Source organism: Leucoraja erinacea, chromosome 4 (assembly GCF_028641065.1).
Source record: "Leucoraja erinacea ecotype New England chromosome 4, Leri_hhj_1, whole genome shotgun sequence".
In the NCBI taxonomy this organism is placed as follows: Eukaryota; Metazoa; Chordata; class Chondrichthyes; order Rajiformes; family Rajidae; genus Leucoraja; species Leucoraja erinaceus.
The window spans coordinates 5,077,327-5,093,993 of record NC_073380.1 but is presented as its reverse complement, the minus strand read 5'-3'; the positions used below and the strand labels follow the sequence as shown (position 1 = coordinate 5,093,993).

Genomic DNA, 16,667 nt, shown 5'->3' with positions numbered 1-16,667 from the left:
GCCGGGCGGGCGGGACACAGGGATCTGAGGGGACGGACGGGCCGAGTGGACGGGCATCAGGGGCTGAGAGACCGGGGTCTGAGGGGACGGACATCGGGGGTTGAGGGGACGGACACTGGGGGTTGAGGGGACGGACACTGGGGGTTGAGGGGACGGACGATCGGACACCGGGGGCTGAGAGACCGGACATCGGGGGGCTGAGGGGACACACGGCCAGCGGGCGGGCGTGCGGGAGGGACGGACCGACGGACGGACACCGGCCATTCCCTCTCCACTCACGCTGGGCCATGACGGAGAGCGGCGAGATTGAGGGCGAGTTGCGCAGCGATGGCAGCGTCCGCAAGGTGAGAGTCAAGTGCCGGCGTTTACACCTGTCGGCCGGCCGGCCGGCCACCCCGGTTGCCAGGGGCGACGGTTACACCTGTCGGCCGACCACCCCGCGTTGTCAGGGACGATCTGTGCAAAGAAAGCTAGTGTGCAAGAGCAGTTTAAAAAGATCAGGGCTCTTCAAGTGCATTCAAGCTGCATAAATTCCCAGGACCTGATGTGATGTATTCCAGGTTATAGGGAGGTTGCACGTAAGATCATAAGGTCACAGGTCCCGTACCCAGACCCACACACGGGGTGATTCACCCCACCCCCAACCCTCACCACCACACGGAGTGATTTACGCACGGAGTAGCTCAATCCTTCTGGAGTACAAGGCAACTTCTGGCATACACCCAAGATTCAAGAGTTATAGGGAGGATAAGGGGGAAATCCTTTAAAACCGAGATGAGAAGAACTTTTTTCACACAGAGAGTGGTGAATCTGTGGAATTCTCTGCCACAGAGGTAGTCGAGGCCAGTTCATTGGCTATATTTAAGAGGGAGTTAGATGTGGCCCTTGTGGCTTGGGATCAAAGAGTATGGAGAGAAGGCAGGTACGGGATACTGAGTTGGATGATCAGCCATGATCATATTGAATGGCTGTGCAGGCTCGAAGGGCCGAATGGCCTAATCCAGCACCTAATTTCTATGTTTCTAGTGAGACCTCAGTATTGACCTCACTGACCTCAGTATTGTGTACAGTTTTGGTCTCCAAATTTGAGGATGGACATTCTTGCTATTGAGGGAGTGCAGCATAGGTTCACCAGGTTAATTCCAAGGATGGCGGGACTGTCATATGTTGATAGATTGGAGTGGCTGGGAATGTTTTCACTGGAGTTCAGAAAGATGAGGGAGGATCTTATTGAAACATATAAGATTATGAAGGGTTTGGACATGTTAGAGGCAGGAAAGTTGTTCCCGATGTTGGGGGAGTCCAGAACCAGGGGCCACAGTTTAAGAATAAGGAGTAAGCCATTTAGAACGGAGACGAGGAAACACTTTTTCTCACAGAGAGTGGTGATTCTGTGGAATTCTCTGCTTCAGAGGGCGGTGGAGGCAGGTTCTCTGGATGCCTTCAAGAGAGAGCTAGATAGGGCTCTTAAAAATAGCAGAGTCAAGGGATATGGGGAGAAGGCAGGAACAGGGTACTTACTGATTGGGGATGATCAGCCATGATCACATAGAATGGCGGTGCTGGCTCGAAGGGCCGAATGGCACACTTCTGCACCTATTGTCTATTATCCCTTCAAACCTGTCCTATCCATGTACCTGTCTAGCTGTTTCTTAAATGTTGGGATAGCCCCAGCCTCAACTACCTCATCTGGCAGCTTGTTCCATACACCCACCACCCTTTGTGTGAAAATGTTACCCCTCAGATTCCTATTAAATCTTTTCCCCTTCACCTTGAACCTATGTCCTCTGGTCCTCAATTATCCTACTCTGGGCAAGAGATTCAATGCACCTACCCAATCTATTCCTCTCATGATTTTTTACACCTCTATAAGATCACCCCTAATCATCCTGCGCTCCAAGGAGTAGAGACCTAGCTGACTCAACCTCTCCCTATAGCTCACACCCTCTGGTCCTGGCAACGTCCTCGTAAATCTTCTCTGAACCTTATCAAGCTTGACAATATCTTTCCTATAACATGGTGCCCAGAACTGAACACCATGCAGCTTCACCAACGTCTTATACAACTGCAAAAATGACCTCCCAACGCCTATATTCTGACGGATGAAGGTTAAATGTGCCAAAAATGAAGGCCAATGTGCCAAAGAGGTCGGTGGAGAAAGGTTATGTAGCCTCTGTGGTGGGAAATGGACAGATGATGTTTTGGGTCAGGAGCCTTATTCAGAAAATGTTCACTGTCTTTACTGTTTCCGTTTACTCGTTGACCTCGTAATCTGGTTTATAACTTATCCTCATGGTCATCCCAGTTGTACGCTAACAGAGTCCCCCCCCCCCCCCCCATACGAAGGGTTGTTAGCTACCCAAGCGGAATATGAGATGGTATTCCTCCAGTTTGCTTGTAGCCTCCCTCTGGCAATGGAAGAACCCCAGTACATAAATGTCAGTATAAGAGGGGGGGGGGGGGGGGGGGGGAGGGAACTACGAACAGTATTGGTTGCACTAGGGACTTCAGGTTTTTTTTTTGCATAAATAATGGCTTAATTTATTAAATTGGTTGTTTATTATGTTAGTTATTGAATACTGTGTGTAGAGGCCTATTATAAGGCTGCATAATGTGCAGGCCGATAAAAGTTGGTCTTGGCATCATGTTCGGCACAAACATTGTGGGCTGAAGGGCCTATTCTTGTGCTGTACTGTTCTGTTCTATGTTCTATTAAGGACTGTGCTCTTGATATTACTACCTAGTTTCTCTTCATTAATAAAACTGTGTAGCAAAGATAATGATAGGGGAGGGGGTGTGGTTAATAGCCTGTAGATAGATCCAGGGGAGAAAATGAGTTCTGACTTTTGAGAACTGAGGAAATGCACTGCATATTTGTTTAGACAAGAACTGGTTTGAGGGCTTAAAAATTGTGGGCTTGGAACTTCAATCGAATAATTGTAGTGCTATATGAATTACTAGAGATTTGTAAGTCTCTTTATTTGTTGAATATAATTTTTAGATTATTTTCAGGAACATTAATTTCCATTCATTATTAAATTGCATGTGAAATAAATGTTCTAGCTTAAAGAGAAGATAAAGATTTGTCACATGGAATGTTACACCATGCAGTGGATGCAGGGGCCTTTTTGATCTTTTAGGAGTTAATTGGAGAGTAGTTGTGTAGTAGAAAATGAAGAGAGAAAATAACTAGTTTTAATTTGCTTTAACAAAGAATGCATTCCCTTCATAGACTGTGTAATGTGTCGAGTCGTACACACGTCAAGATACAACACATATTTATTAAAGTCCACTTACAGCATTGGTCTGCAGGACATTACAGTAACTAGCAGCTACTCAGACTGAATTACGTAAGCAAGATCTTGGTAATATAAATCGCGGAGCAACTACTAACAAGCACTACAAATGGTTAGTAGGAAATAACCAATCTACAGACTGGAATGTATTCCATTTACTTGAAACTTTATATAAATGCATAAAGTACAGTTTATAGTTGTGACAATAATGCTCTATATGTGTTTTGGTTCTTATCATCAAATGTTATGTTGGTGCTGCGAGGAAAGGGGGCAACAGGAATTGGAGGGGATGAAGAGTTTTTGTTTTACAAAGTGAGTTGTTTTGACCCAGAATTCAGTGGAAAGGATGGGTGAATAGTTAATAATTTTCACAAGGTACAGTGCATTCTGAAAGTATTCAGACCCCTTCACTTATTCCACCTTTTGTTACGTTACAGCCTTATTTAAAAATTGATGAAATTCATTTTTTTTTATCATCAATCTACACACAATACCCCAGAATGAAAAAGCAAAAACGGGTGTTTAGAAATGTTTGTAAAGTAAATAAAATGAAATAACTGAAATATCACATTTACATAAGTATTCAGACCCTTTGCTGTGATACTCAAAATTGAGCTTAGGTTCATTCAATTTCCATTGATTATCCTTGAGATGTTTCTACAACTTGATTGGAGTCCACCAATGGTAAATTAAATTGATTGGATATGATTTGGAAAGGCACACACCTGTCTATATATGGTCCCACAGTTGACAGTGCACGTCAGAGCAAAAACCAAGCTATGAAGATGAAGGAATTGTCCATAGACCTCCGAGACAGGATTGTGTCAAGACACAGATCTGAGGAAGGGTATAAAACTATTTCTGCAGCATTGCAGGCCCCGAAGAGCACAGTGGCCTCTGTTATTCTTAAATGGAAGAACTTTGGAACCACCAGGACTCTTAGAGCTAGCCGCCTGGCCAAATTGAGCAATCGGGGGAGAAGGGCATTGGTCAGGGAGGTGACCAAGAACCCGATGGTCACTCTGACAGAGCTCCAGAATTCCTCTGTGAAGATGGGAGAACCTTCCAGAAGGACAACTATATCTGCAGCACTCCACCAATCAGGCCTTTATGGTAGAGTGGCCAGACGGAAGCCACTCCTCAGTAAAAGGCACATGACAGCCCACTTTGAGTTTGCCAAAAGGCATGAGAAACAAGATTCTCTGATCTGATGAAACCAAGATTGAACTCTTTGGCCTGAATGCCAAGCGGTCAAATCTGGAGGAAACCAGGCACTGCTCATCACCTGGCCAATACCAGAACTACGGTGAAGCATGGTGGTGGCAGCATCTTGCTATGGGGATGTTTTTCAGCGGCAGGAACTGGGAGACTAGTCAGGATCGAGGGAAGGATGAACGGAGCAAAGTACAGAGAGATCCTTGATGAAAACTTGCTCCCGAATGTTCTGGACCTCAGACTGGGGTGGAGGTTCGCCTTACAACAGACAACGACCCTAAGCACACATCCAAGACAATGCAGGAGTGTCTTCGTGACAAGTGTGTGTATGTCCCAACCAGAACCCGGACTTGAACCCGATCGAACATCTCTGAAGGGACCTGAAAGTAGCTGTGCATCGATGCTCCCCATCCATCCTGACAGAGCTTGAGAGGATCTGCAGAGAAGAATGTGAGGAATTACCCAAATACAGGTGTGCCAAGCTTGTAGCGTCATACCCAAGAAGACTTGAGACTGTAATCGCTGCCAAAGGTGTCTCGTCAAAGTACTGAGTAAAGGGTCTGAATACTTATTTCAGTTATTTATTTTTAATTACTTTGCAAAAATATCTAAACACCTGTTTTTGCTTTTTTATTATGGGGTCGTGTGTATATTGATGATTAAAAAAAAATGATTTTAACCCATTTTAGAATAAGGCTCAAAAGTAACAAAATGGGGAAAAGTGAAGGGGTCTGAATACTTTCTGAATGCACTGTAAGTGACAGGACAGTTTTTATAGGAGAGTGGAAAAAAGAACCAGGATGAGACAAATAGCATGGTTCTACTCGGGAGCTGGCAAGCACTGTGGACTGAATGGATGTTCTTCTCCATTATAATTTGATTATAGGGATGTGATCCCTTTGCTCAGACTCAGAGGAGCAAACTGCAAAACCGCCGAGCCCGGATTAACCTGCAGATTAATAAGGAGATGCTAATGCGAGCTGGAGCTGAAAATCTATTTCGGTGAGTGTTGGTGTTTTGTCACGATTAACAGATTACTTTGGATGTATGTATGAGTGTATTTTTTTTTAAAGAAACCCAGTTTTGTGCAGTATTATGATGAACACAAATATCTTCCCGTACATGATGGTCATGTGAAAGTTCTCATTCATACAAAGTTTAATGAATTGGTCAGAAGGCTATTTTTGTCCACTTTAGAAGAACAACATAGCAAGACTTCTGTTCAGAATTATACTGACCACTTTTAGAAACTCATCTATGTCCCTTTTGAATTTATTGGGTCATTAGTACTTTATTTTTTATTTAGGAGAGGTTACATAACATAATTCTAACATCTTCGTAGTTCTATGCTGGTAGAGCAAATTTAAACACTTTACAAAAAAAAATACTGTGAAACAGATAAACTATCCATATGAACCAAAATCTTATTTTATAAAGTTAACCAAATTCTTGACTTTTAACATGTGACATTTTTTTCAAACAAAAACAGCTCCAGCTTCCCTCGTCTATTATGGCTTTTTAAGATGTTATTGATATTTGCTATGATCTGAAATGTCTGCAGGAGCTCTATTGCTCACCAATGGGAGTTCAACTAGACACAATATATTAAATGAGGCCTAAAAGGAACTTTTACAAAGATGTGATTGTATTTCTTTTCGTATTTGATCATAGAAACATAGAAAATATGTGCAGGAGTAGACCATTCGGCCCTTCGATATGATCATGGCTGATTATCCAACTCGGTATCCCATCCCTGCCTTCTCTCCATACCCCCTGATCCCTTTAGCCACAAGGGCCACATCTAACTCCCTCTTAAATATAGCCAATGAACTGGCCTCAACTACCTTCTGTGGCAGAGAATTCCACAGATTCACCACTCTGTGTAAAAAATGATTTTCTCATCTCGGTCTTAAAAGACTTCCCTCGTATCCTTAAACTGTGACCCCTAGTTCTGGACTTCCCCAACATCGGGAATAATCTTCCTGCATCTAGCCTGTCCAACCCCTGAAGAATTTTGTCATCTTGACAAAGTACTGAAAAGCCATGTATTTTTAAAGCCACAATCCTCTGTTTATGACCTTCAATTATTCATTGATTCATTTAAGCGGGCGGCTCAGTGTCGCAGAGTTTCTGCCTTCCAACGCTTGTGACCCGGGTTCAACTCTGACCACGGGTGCTGTTTGTACGTTCTTCCTGTGACCGCATGCACTCAACAGATTCATGATGTACCTATATGTGGTACTGGCTTTTCTCTGGTATGCAAAATGCTTTGAACATTCATATCTTTCTTGTCATCTGGAACTTTGTGGACATTTCCCCTAAACTACTCCCGTACTTTATTCAAACCATTGGTGACAATGGTGAGGAGCAGTGACTCAAATGCCATCTCTATAGGCATCCACTTACGTTACCTTATGGATAGTTTTTTGAAAACGTAAAATTAACTTGGATATTTAAGGAAACAAACCTATAACTTTATCAAAAACATAAACTAAGTTCCAATAATCCAGTCAGTACACAAAACAATGACTTGGAAATTCATGTGTGACACCATATGTATTTCAGTATTGCATGACTAGAAATTGGCCTTTCCAATTCTGATGCTTCCTCTCAGAGATACTCGATTGAGAGAATTGATCTTTGTCCACTCTATGTCCCTTTGTCGCCTCCTTTTATCCACTTTACAACTTGCCTTCCAACCTCCAAAGTCGGCTCCAAATTTATTGACTGGATCTTTTGATTTCTTCACCGAATCATTTTGAAGAAACCAATAAATAGTAAAAGCCTGAACCCTATGACACACCCACTCATGACATCTAGAGAACCAAAAACAATATCAATTTATGTATACTGTTAGTTTCTGGAATTCACATCCCTTGTATATTTATTTATTTATTAACATAGATTAGACTGGAAACGTGTTATGGTGTGTTTATTTCTTCCATGTTGTGTAGTATCTTTTACATTTACCTCTGATAACTTGACATTGCCTCAGTGCTGTAATAAATTGCATTCCAAATTGTATGCTCAATTTTGTTGTTGGCTATAAACATCTGATTGGTTGCAAGAATTCGTTCAACTTGTACTTAAGGTCTTGGGCTGTAGTGTTTTTTTATTGATTGTGGATTTACAAAGGATGAATATTAAAATTGTTATCGTGCTCACTTTGGAATAATTTTAAATGCCTAATAATATTGCAGAGCTACGACCAACAACAAAGTGAAGGAGACTGTGGCTTTGGAACTGAGTTTTGTGAACTCTAACTTGCAGCTGCTGAAGGAGGAACTTGAGGAACTGAACAGCTCAGTGGAAGTATATCAGAACGAGAAGTAATTTATTCATGTTTATTTTATCCTATTCCTGTATTTTGTTGTTGATATTTTCCCAGGAAATTTTATTATGATGACATTTAATTTGCCACGTTGGAAGCACATGGTATGTCAGCTACAGGCTGTCATATAAAATGATAGTATCAAAAAAAGTTTCACTGTTCTTCAGCCAGTGGACCTGCTGTTTCACTACTCTCTAATCTAACTCTCTCTTGAGTTACATTGGTGCATACTCAGTGGGCTGAAGGGCCAGTTTCTATGCTGCGTCTCTCAATAATTTTAGAGCCTGTTGTATTTTAATTTGTGATTTGTTTATTTAATATCTATTTTAATTAGCTATTGAAATATAATTTGAGATGAAGGTTGCATGTTTAAAAAAACTAGGTAGTATAGCAGTATTTCATCAAAACTACTGGCAATAAAAGAGTGATTTTTCACTGTCTCTTGGAGAAAAAGTTAAATACTTTGGTTCCATTTCTTTTCATTATTCAAATACATTCTTGTTTACTTTGACTGTTTAGTTAATAGTGTCTCCTAGCTGTGAGGTCCATGTAACAACCGTACAGGGCTCCAGTGAGACCACAGCTGGAGTATTGTGTACAGTTTTGGTCTCCAAATTTGAGGAAGGACATTCTTGCTATTGAGGTGCAGCGTAGGTGCACAAGGTTAATTCCCGGGATGGCGGGACTGTCATATGCTGAGAGAATGGAGCGGCTGGGCTTGTATACGCTGGAGTTTAGAAGGATGAGAGAGGATCTTATTGACACATGTAAGATTATTAAGGGTTTGGACACGCTAGAGGCAGGAAACATATTCCCGATGTTGGGGGTGTCCAGAACCACTGGCCACAGTATAAGAATAAGGGATAAGCCATTTAGAACAGAGATCAGGAAACACTTTTTCACACATAGAGTTGTGAGTCTTTGGAATTCACTGCCTCAGGGGGCGGTGGAGACCGGTTCACTGGATACTTTCAAGAGAGAGCTAGATAGGGCTCTTAAAGATAGCAGAGTCGGGGGATATGGGGAGAAGGCAGGAATGGGATACTGATTGTGGATGATCAGCCATGATCACATTGAATGGCGGAGCTGGCTCGAAGGGCTGAAAGGCCTACTCCTGCACCTATTGTCTATTCATTGCAAATGAAGCTTTCTATAATTCCTTTATTGCACCATGTGGTGTTAGTCTGGGTGATCCTATTGTGGTATTTGTGGAAATTCTATAAAACAAATGTGAAATTATTGGAAATTTGTAGGAAATGTTTAGTTTATTGTCATGTGTACAGAGGTACAGTGAAAATCTTTTGTGTCTGCTGTGCAGTCAAGGGAAAGACACTACATGATTCCAATCAAACCATTTACAGTATATAGATACATGATAAGGGAATAACATGTAGTGCAAGGTAAAGTCAGCAATATCTTGTGGTCTATTTCCATGAATCAGTATGCCATTGCTTCATTAAATTCTTAACCTCAGCAATATAACATAATATGTCAATAGAATGCAACCTTCGGCTTCATTGTAAAATGAAAGATTTACAATTATAAAACTTATTTAATGTTGATGTCATAGAGTAATAGAGCATGGAAACAGGCTCTTCATCCTAGCTCATCAATGCCATTCAAAATATTTACCTGAGCTAGTCGCATTGCTTGTGTTTGGCCCATATCATTCTAACCTTTTCCTTCCAAATGCGGGCAAATGAGACTAGCCCAGAATGTCAACTTGATCGGCATGTTCAAGGTGGACCAAAGAACCTGTTTCCATGCTGTAGGGCTCTCTGACTATATGACTCTATCTGTAGTTCTGTTTTCAAATAAAGGTACGGAAATTATGATGTTCTGTCATAAAACAAAGGTGTCGCTTGGGAGCACCTTTCAAAGAACATTTGGTGGATGTTATCTGACAACAATCCTGGTCAGAGGTTTTAAGTGTTTTTAAGAGAAGTCTAGGAAGTCTGGGAACTGAATATACAGTAATTTGTGGTGCAGTTATTAAATTTGGTGATGATGTGGCTAGAATTGAAAGCATCTGATAGGTTGGAGGATGCTTCAAACTGGATGAGGGGATCTCAAAAAGAAAATTGAAAAAGGCTGTAAAGGAGTTTGAAAGAATAATGTAAATTTTAAAAATCAAGGGCATCCTTGGGCTCCATACGATACAGGTCCACAAGCTGGAGGGTAATGGGTGGCTGGGACATTGGTGGGTGTTGGGAGAAAAATGTTTTATGTCTTTAAGAGAAGGTAGAACTTGGTTACAGTACAATAAAATACTGAGCAATCACTGAGTTGTTAATTTTGGTCAAATAAAAAATTACAGTGGATGAGTTTAAAGATTAGCCTCACCCAACTTTATGATTTTACATTAGTTTACTACTCTGTTGTATTGCTTCTTGTAATTGAGCACAGCTGGTGATGAAGACATTTGTGAATCACCAGCTGTACTTGGATTTAGGCATTGTCATGCAGCACATTTACATAGGATACTAGACTAAGTAGGATCCGTTGGGTCCCAGGTTCACACGGGAGGGCTGGTCCCCAACGCAATATTCCACCTCTCCACCAATTCCAATTCCAATAGGGTTCTGGAGCGCTAGCATGGGTGTTGTGGGTCAAGTCAAGTCAAGTACAGTGAGTGCAGGGCCAACAATCCATTTCATGTCATGTCAAGTCAAGCACAGGTCCCCTACCCCAGAAGAGATCCCAGTGGTCTATAAATCTAAATCCCTGCTTCCTGCACCAGCCTCTCAGGCACACATTAAGATCCCTTATCGCCCTGTTCCTGCCCTCAACATCATGAGGTACTGGAAGCAATCCAGAGATAACAACCCTAGAAATCCTGCTTTTCAGTCTTCTTCCTAACTCTCTAAACTCACGTTGCAGAATCTCCTTCCTCTTCCTCCTGACTGCGTTTGTGCCCAGACTCTCGTTAGCCACTAGGGGCGCCACATGATGACAGCCTCTGCCTACAGTCTGTCTGTTTTTCTATCTTTTAAAACATTTTTGTTTAAAAGGATGTTTTGGAGGATTTTTTTAGTAATTCTATGTGGGGGCGGGGGGGTAGGGTAAGGGGGAAACCGTTTCCCAGTCACCTCCTGTCGAGGATGCGTCTATTCTCCGAGTCGCGTCCTTGACCCCCCTTCTTGGCCTCACAACTGGATTGGCGCTGCCTTTTCTGCCGGAGACCGGCCAAAGCTTCAGCAGCGGCGCAGCGCTGGATACACCGTGGAGTGGGCGATGCCTTACCCGGATCGTCGTTGAAGCTCCGGGGTGTTGGGCCTGCTGTTTCAACATCGGGGAGCTGTGGTTTGCGGAGCACAGCCGCGGGCGCAGCTGACCAACCTCGTGGAGTCCTGGGATCCCTTTGCGAGGGCCGCTGTGGACCGGGAGCGGTAGGAAGTGGCCGATTTGGAGGTCCAAGCCGCTGAGAATGTTCTCCTGTTCCGACGTCGGAGTTCCATCATCTCGGCGAGAGGGCCTGAGCATCGGGCGGCCCGTAGCAGTGACAGCGGGGGGCTCGGGAGGCTCCGACCCCGGGTGAACAACTGTGGGAGGACGATGACTGAACTTTGGTGGGAAACTTTGATTCCGCTGTGTGGGGATGTTTGTGCTAAAGACTATCGTGTTCTGTGTTTTTTTTTATTCGTATGGCTGTATGGTAACCACAAATTTCACTGTACCAATTGGTGCATGTGACAATAAATGTCTCTTGTCTCTTGTAGATCAAAACTAATGTTCTTACAGATTACTGCTTGGTTGAAATGCTGCCAGAATTATCCAAAAAATACCATACACCCATTAGTAGTTTAATTATTGCTTTCACTGAATGCTTTCGTCTCTTGAAAGCTCCTTTTTTGCTTGATCTCCCAGTAACGTCTTTGTCACTCTTCATTTAGGCACCTTAAATATTGTCTGATTCAGGAACAGCTTCATGCCTGCTGATATTTGACTAGATGTGTTTTTGGAGAAGGTGCAGAAGAGGTGTACCAGAATGCTGCCTGGATTAGAGGGGATTTGTTAGTTTTCTCAAGACACAGGAGGTTGAGGGGAGACCTGGTGGAAGTATATAAAATTTCATGTTTGATGTATCCTGTTGTGTTTTATGACGGTTGGCAGGCCAATTTCCCTCCTGAGATAAATAAAATTTATCATATCGTATTGTATGGAAAAGCTTTTTCTCACAGAATTGTCACAATTTTAAGGTGAGAAGGACAAAGGAGACGCAAGGGGCATTTTGCATGTACACGTGTTGTGTGCCGGAACACACTGCTAGAGGGGTGGTGGTGAAGACAGATACGCAAGTGGCATTTAAGAGGCTTTTGGATAGGCACATGGATATGCTGGGATTGGAGGGTCCTGGATCATGTGCAGGCAGATGAGATTAGTTTATTTTGGCATTATGTTCAACATGGACATTCTGGGCCGAAGGACACACAGTGCTGGAGTAGCTCAGCAGGTCAAGCAGTATATTTGGAGAAAATGGACAGGCAACGTTTCAGATCAAGGACCATCTTCAGACTAATTGTCGGGGGGAGAAGAAAGCTAGAAAAGGTGAGAGGCTGGATAAAGCATGGCAGGTACATTTCACTGTACCTTGGTACACGTGACAATAAACTAAATTAAACAGGTAATGGGTTGACACAAGTGAGGGGTGACAGGCAAATGATTGAAACAGGCCAGAAATAAAAACTGTAGGTATGAGACGGGCTTAAAGAGTTGTGGATGATGAAGCCAGCTGGAGGAAAATAATCGTTTGGGGGGGGAGGGGCGAAATGTTGGAAGGAGAAATAGGTGGGGCACAAGCGAAGGAAGGGGGTGGGAAAGAGAGGGAATGGGAGAGGGAATGGGACTTTGTTGTTGTGCTAGGTTCTAGGTTTGGATGATTTGGATGAAGGGATTCAAAGTAACATTAACAAATTTGCACGTGACACAAAGCTGGGTGGCAGTGTGAACTGCGAGGGGGATGCTTTGAGAATGCAGGGTGACTTGGACAGGTTGGAGGAGTAGGCAGATGCATGGCAGATGGTTTAATGTGGATAAATGAGGTTATCCACTTTGGTATCAAAAACAGGAGGGCAGATTATTATCTAAATGGCATCAAGTTGGGAAAAGGGGAAGTACAACGGGATCTGGGGGTCCTTGTTCATCAGTCTATGAAAGTAAGCATGCAGGTACAGCAGGTACAGCAGGCAGTGAAGAAAGCGAATGGCATGTTGGTCTTTATAACAAGAGTTGAATATAGGTGCAAAGAGGTCCTTCTGCAGTTGTACAGAGCCCTAGTGAGACCACACCTGGAGTATTGTGTGCAGTTTTAGTCCCCTAATTTGAGGAAGGGCATTCTTGCTATTGAGGGAGTACAAGGTTAATTCCCGGGATGGCGGGACTGCCATATGCTGAGAGAATGGAGCGGCTGAGGATGTTTAGAAGGATGAGAGGAGATCTTATTGAAACATATGAGGTTGTTAAGGGTTTGGACACGCTAGAGGCTGGAAACATGTTCCCAATGTTGGGGGAGTCCAGAACCAGGGACCACAGTTTTAGAATAAGGGGTAAACCATTTAGAACGGAGGCGAGGAAACACTTTTTCTCATAGAGAGTTGTGAGTCTGTGGAATTCTCTGGATACTTTCAAGAGAGAGCTGGATAGGGCTCTTAAAGATAGCGGAGTCAGGGGATATGGGGAGAAGGCAGGAGCGGGATACTGATTGGGGATGATCAGCCATGATCACATTGAATTGCAGTGCTGGCTCGAAGGGCCAAATTGCCTACTCCTGCTCCTATTGTCTATTGTCTATGCGGAACACCTGAAATTCCAAGCAATCAATTACACCCAAACCAACCTTTGAAAATCTCAACTGTCACAAATTAAAATTCTTCCAAGACTTGGCCACCTAAACATTTGCTCATCGTGAACTGCAATGTCTTGTTTACACAGGATATAATATTATACTGTTTTTCAATTTAATTGGAACGTTCACAATCCTACAGTCAAAAGAGTAAATGATACATTGCAGCCACAGCCTACAGCCTGTTTCTGCCCTTACTTTCCATGGCAATGCGTTTTCCCATTTGGGCCACATTACTTTACTGGGTGTTGGCCCTTCAAGCCAACACTGCCATTCAATATGATCATGGCTTATCATGGTTTCTATAAGAACGCCTCTCATCCAATGAATATAAGCACAGTCGATCCATTCTTTCATCATTTGTCATTACTCAATAGCAAAAATGTCCTTCCTCAAATTAGGAGACCAAAACTGCACACAATACACCAGGGCTCTGTACAACTGCAATAGGACCTCCTTGCTCCTATACTCAAATCCTCTCGCTATTCCATTAGCTTTCTTCACTGTCTGCTGTACCTGCATGCTTACTTTCAGTGACTGATGTACAACGACACCCAGGTCTCGTTGCACCTCCCCTTTACCTAATCTGACACCATTCAGATAATAATTTGCCTTATTGTTCTTTCTACCAAAGTGGATAACCTCACATTTATCCACATTATACTGCATCCTTTTAAGCACATTTTAAGTAGTTTTATCCCATCCAATTTTTCTATCCCTTTAGTAAGAGATGGAATAGACACATCTCTGACAATATCCTAAACACTACAAGTGTTTATGTTATTTCCTTGGTTTCCGAATTCAAGTCCTGAATATGTATGTCAGAACATTAGTCGTAAGATCCTCATAGTATTCTAGTCTAAGGAACTTACTCTTTTCACATTCAAAGCCTATTGATCTTACAGCATCTTTATACAAGCGGTCACATTCTGTTTTACTCTGCGCTATTTATGTTATCATTATCTAATATATTATCAACTACTTTTTGAAGCACGCTAAATCATAACCAAATAGTTTTTTTTGATCAATATTCCATAATTCCTGCCAAAGAATTTTGTAAACTTATTCAAGAATAACAAGCTCATTAAAGTCCATGACTTTATTTTTGCAAATCCATGCCCATTTTGGATAGCTTGCTTTCAAACTGACTTTTTATTTTTAAATATTTAACAGCTTCACAAAAGATAAGCTAACCTTTTCATTACATATTTGCAATAGCCTAGCACAAAATTTAGCAATAGTAGAATGCGACTTTGACACCAATCCAAATTTACAGAAAGGTCAAGTTGACTTTTTATGTATGTACTCACCCCGTGACAGTTATAATGGGAGGGACACACCTAAAACTTTTCAACAAATCCTTTATCTTCTTGGCGTCCAATTGCATCCATAATTTCCATAGACCAGTGTTTATCGCTGTTTATTTGCTGCTTGACATATTGTTTCCACATTATACAATTTTGCTTTCATTTTCACTTGTTATGGAACACAAATATAAATTGGAATAGCCTTGTTACAGAAGTGCACTTTCCACTACTCCCACCACCATTCACTTCTTCATTCTCCCATTACCCTTTTCTTTTAATTTGAAAATCAATAATCATATTCTCAAGCAACTACATGAATATAGGAGCTACACACCAGCCTCCACAAGGCATCATTGCTGGATAGGTCAGTATTGCAGAAATCACAGAATTAATCTTCCAGATGCCATTCTTTTTTTTTGCCTAATTACAGGAACTGTTAAGACAGAATCTCAAAGGCAATTTGCTACATGGTAAATGGTAGCGAATTGAGGAATGCAGTTGAACAGAAGGATCTCGGAATAACTGCATAGTTCCCTGGAGTGTCATGTAGATCGGGTGGTAAAGTAAGCTTTTGGTGTGCTGGCCTTTATAAATCAGAACATTGAGTATAGAAGTTGGGATGTAATGTTAAAATTGTCCAAGGCATTGTTGAGGCTAATTCTGGAATATGGTGTACAATTTTGGTCGCCAAATTATAGGAAAGATGTCAACAAAATGGAGAGAGTACAGAGGAGATTTACTAGAATGTTGCCTGGGTTTCAGCACCTAAGTTACAGAGAAAGGTTGAACAAGATAGGTCTTTATTCTTTGGAGCGCAGATGGTTAAGGGGGGACTTGATAGAGATCTTTAAAATTATGAGAGGGATAAAGAGTTGACGTGGATAAGCTTTTTCCATTGAGAGTAGGGAAGATTCAAACAAGAGGACATGATTTGAGAATTAAGGGACAAAAGTTTAAGGGTAACATGAGGGGGAACTTCTTTACTCAGAGAGTGGTAGCTTCCAGTGTGGAATGAGCTTCCAGTGGATTTTATAATTTAAAAATAAATTGGATAGGTATATGGACGGGAAAGGAATGGAGGATTATGGTCTGAGTGCAGGTAGATAGGACTAGGGGAGAATAAGTGTTCGGCACGGACTAGAAGGGCCGAGATGGCCTGTTTCCCTGCTGTAATTGGTTATATGGTTATAAGGTAACAATACAGGATAATTAGATGAAGATCAGCAACATTAGCCATTTTTTTCTTTTTATTATTATTCTAGTGTGTTTCAATGGACTTTTTTTTATCTTAATGACTCAGTGGCACATGACAAGATGACAACAGTGCCAAAGGCATACACTAAAACATTTTTTTTCTCTCTGGCATTGCCCAGCAGCACTGCTAAAACAAGCAAAAACTTGATTATCTCATGTACATATGGAATTGTTAAGCAAGGTCTATCACTATAATTGTGCAGCACTTAAAAAAATTAAGTTAAAAAACAAACTTCTGGAGGAACTCAGTGGGTCAGACAGTGTCTGCGGTGGGAAACGGATGGGCGACATTTTAGGACAGGACCCTTCTTCAGACTGATGGGAGTAGCGGGGTAAGCTGGAAAAGAGGGGTGGGGAAAGTGTAAAGCCTGACAAGTGATAGGTGGATATTGGTGAGTGAATTTGATTAGCTGACGAATCAG

At 42.1% G+C, this 16,667-nt stretch overlaps 1 protein-coding gene across 1 annotated transcript in view; it reads left to right on the top strand.

The window, feature by feature from the left end:
• Positions 1–237: 237 nt before the first annotated feature.
• rhpn1 (rhophilin, Rho GTPase binding protein 1) overlaps positions 238–16,667 on the top strand; it is a 47,020-nt gene continuing 30,590 nt past the window's right edge. Inside the window, exons 1-3 of the mRNA XM_055633574.1 lie at positions 238–344; positions 5,398–5,513; positions 7,712–7,840. Coding sequence (XP_055489549.1) covers positions 288–344; positions 5,398–5,513; positions 7,712–7,840 — 302 coding nt within the window. The 5' untranslated portion in view covers positions 238–287. The remainder of the gene's footprint in view (positions 345–5,397; positions 5,514–7,711; positions 7,841–16,667) is intronic.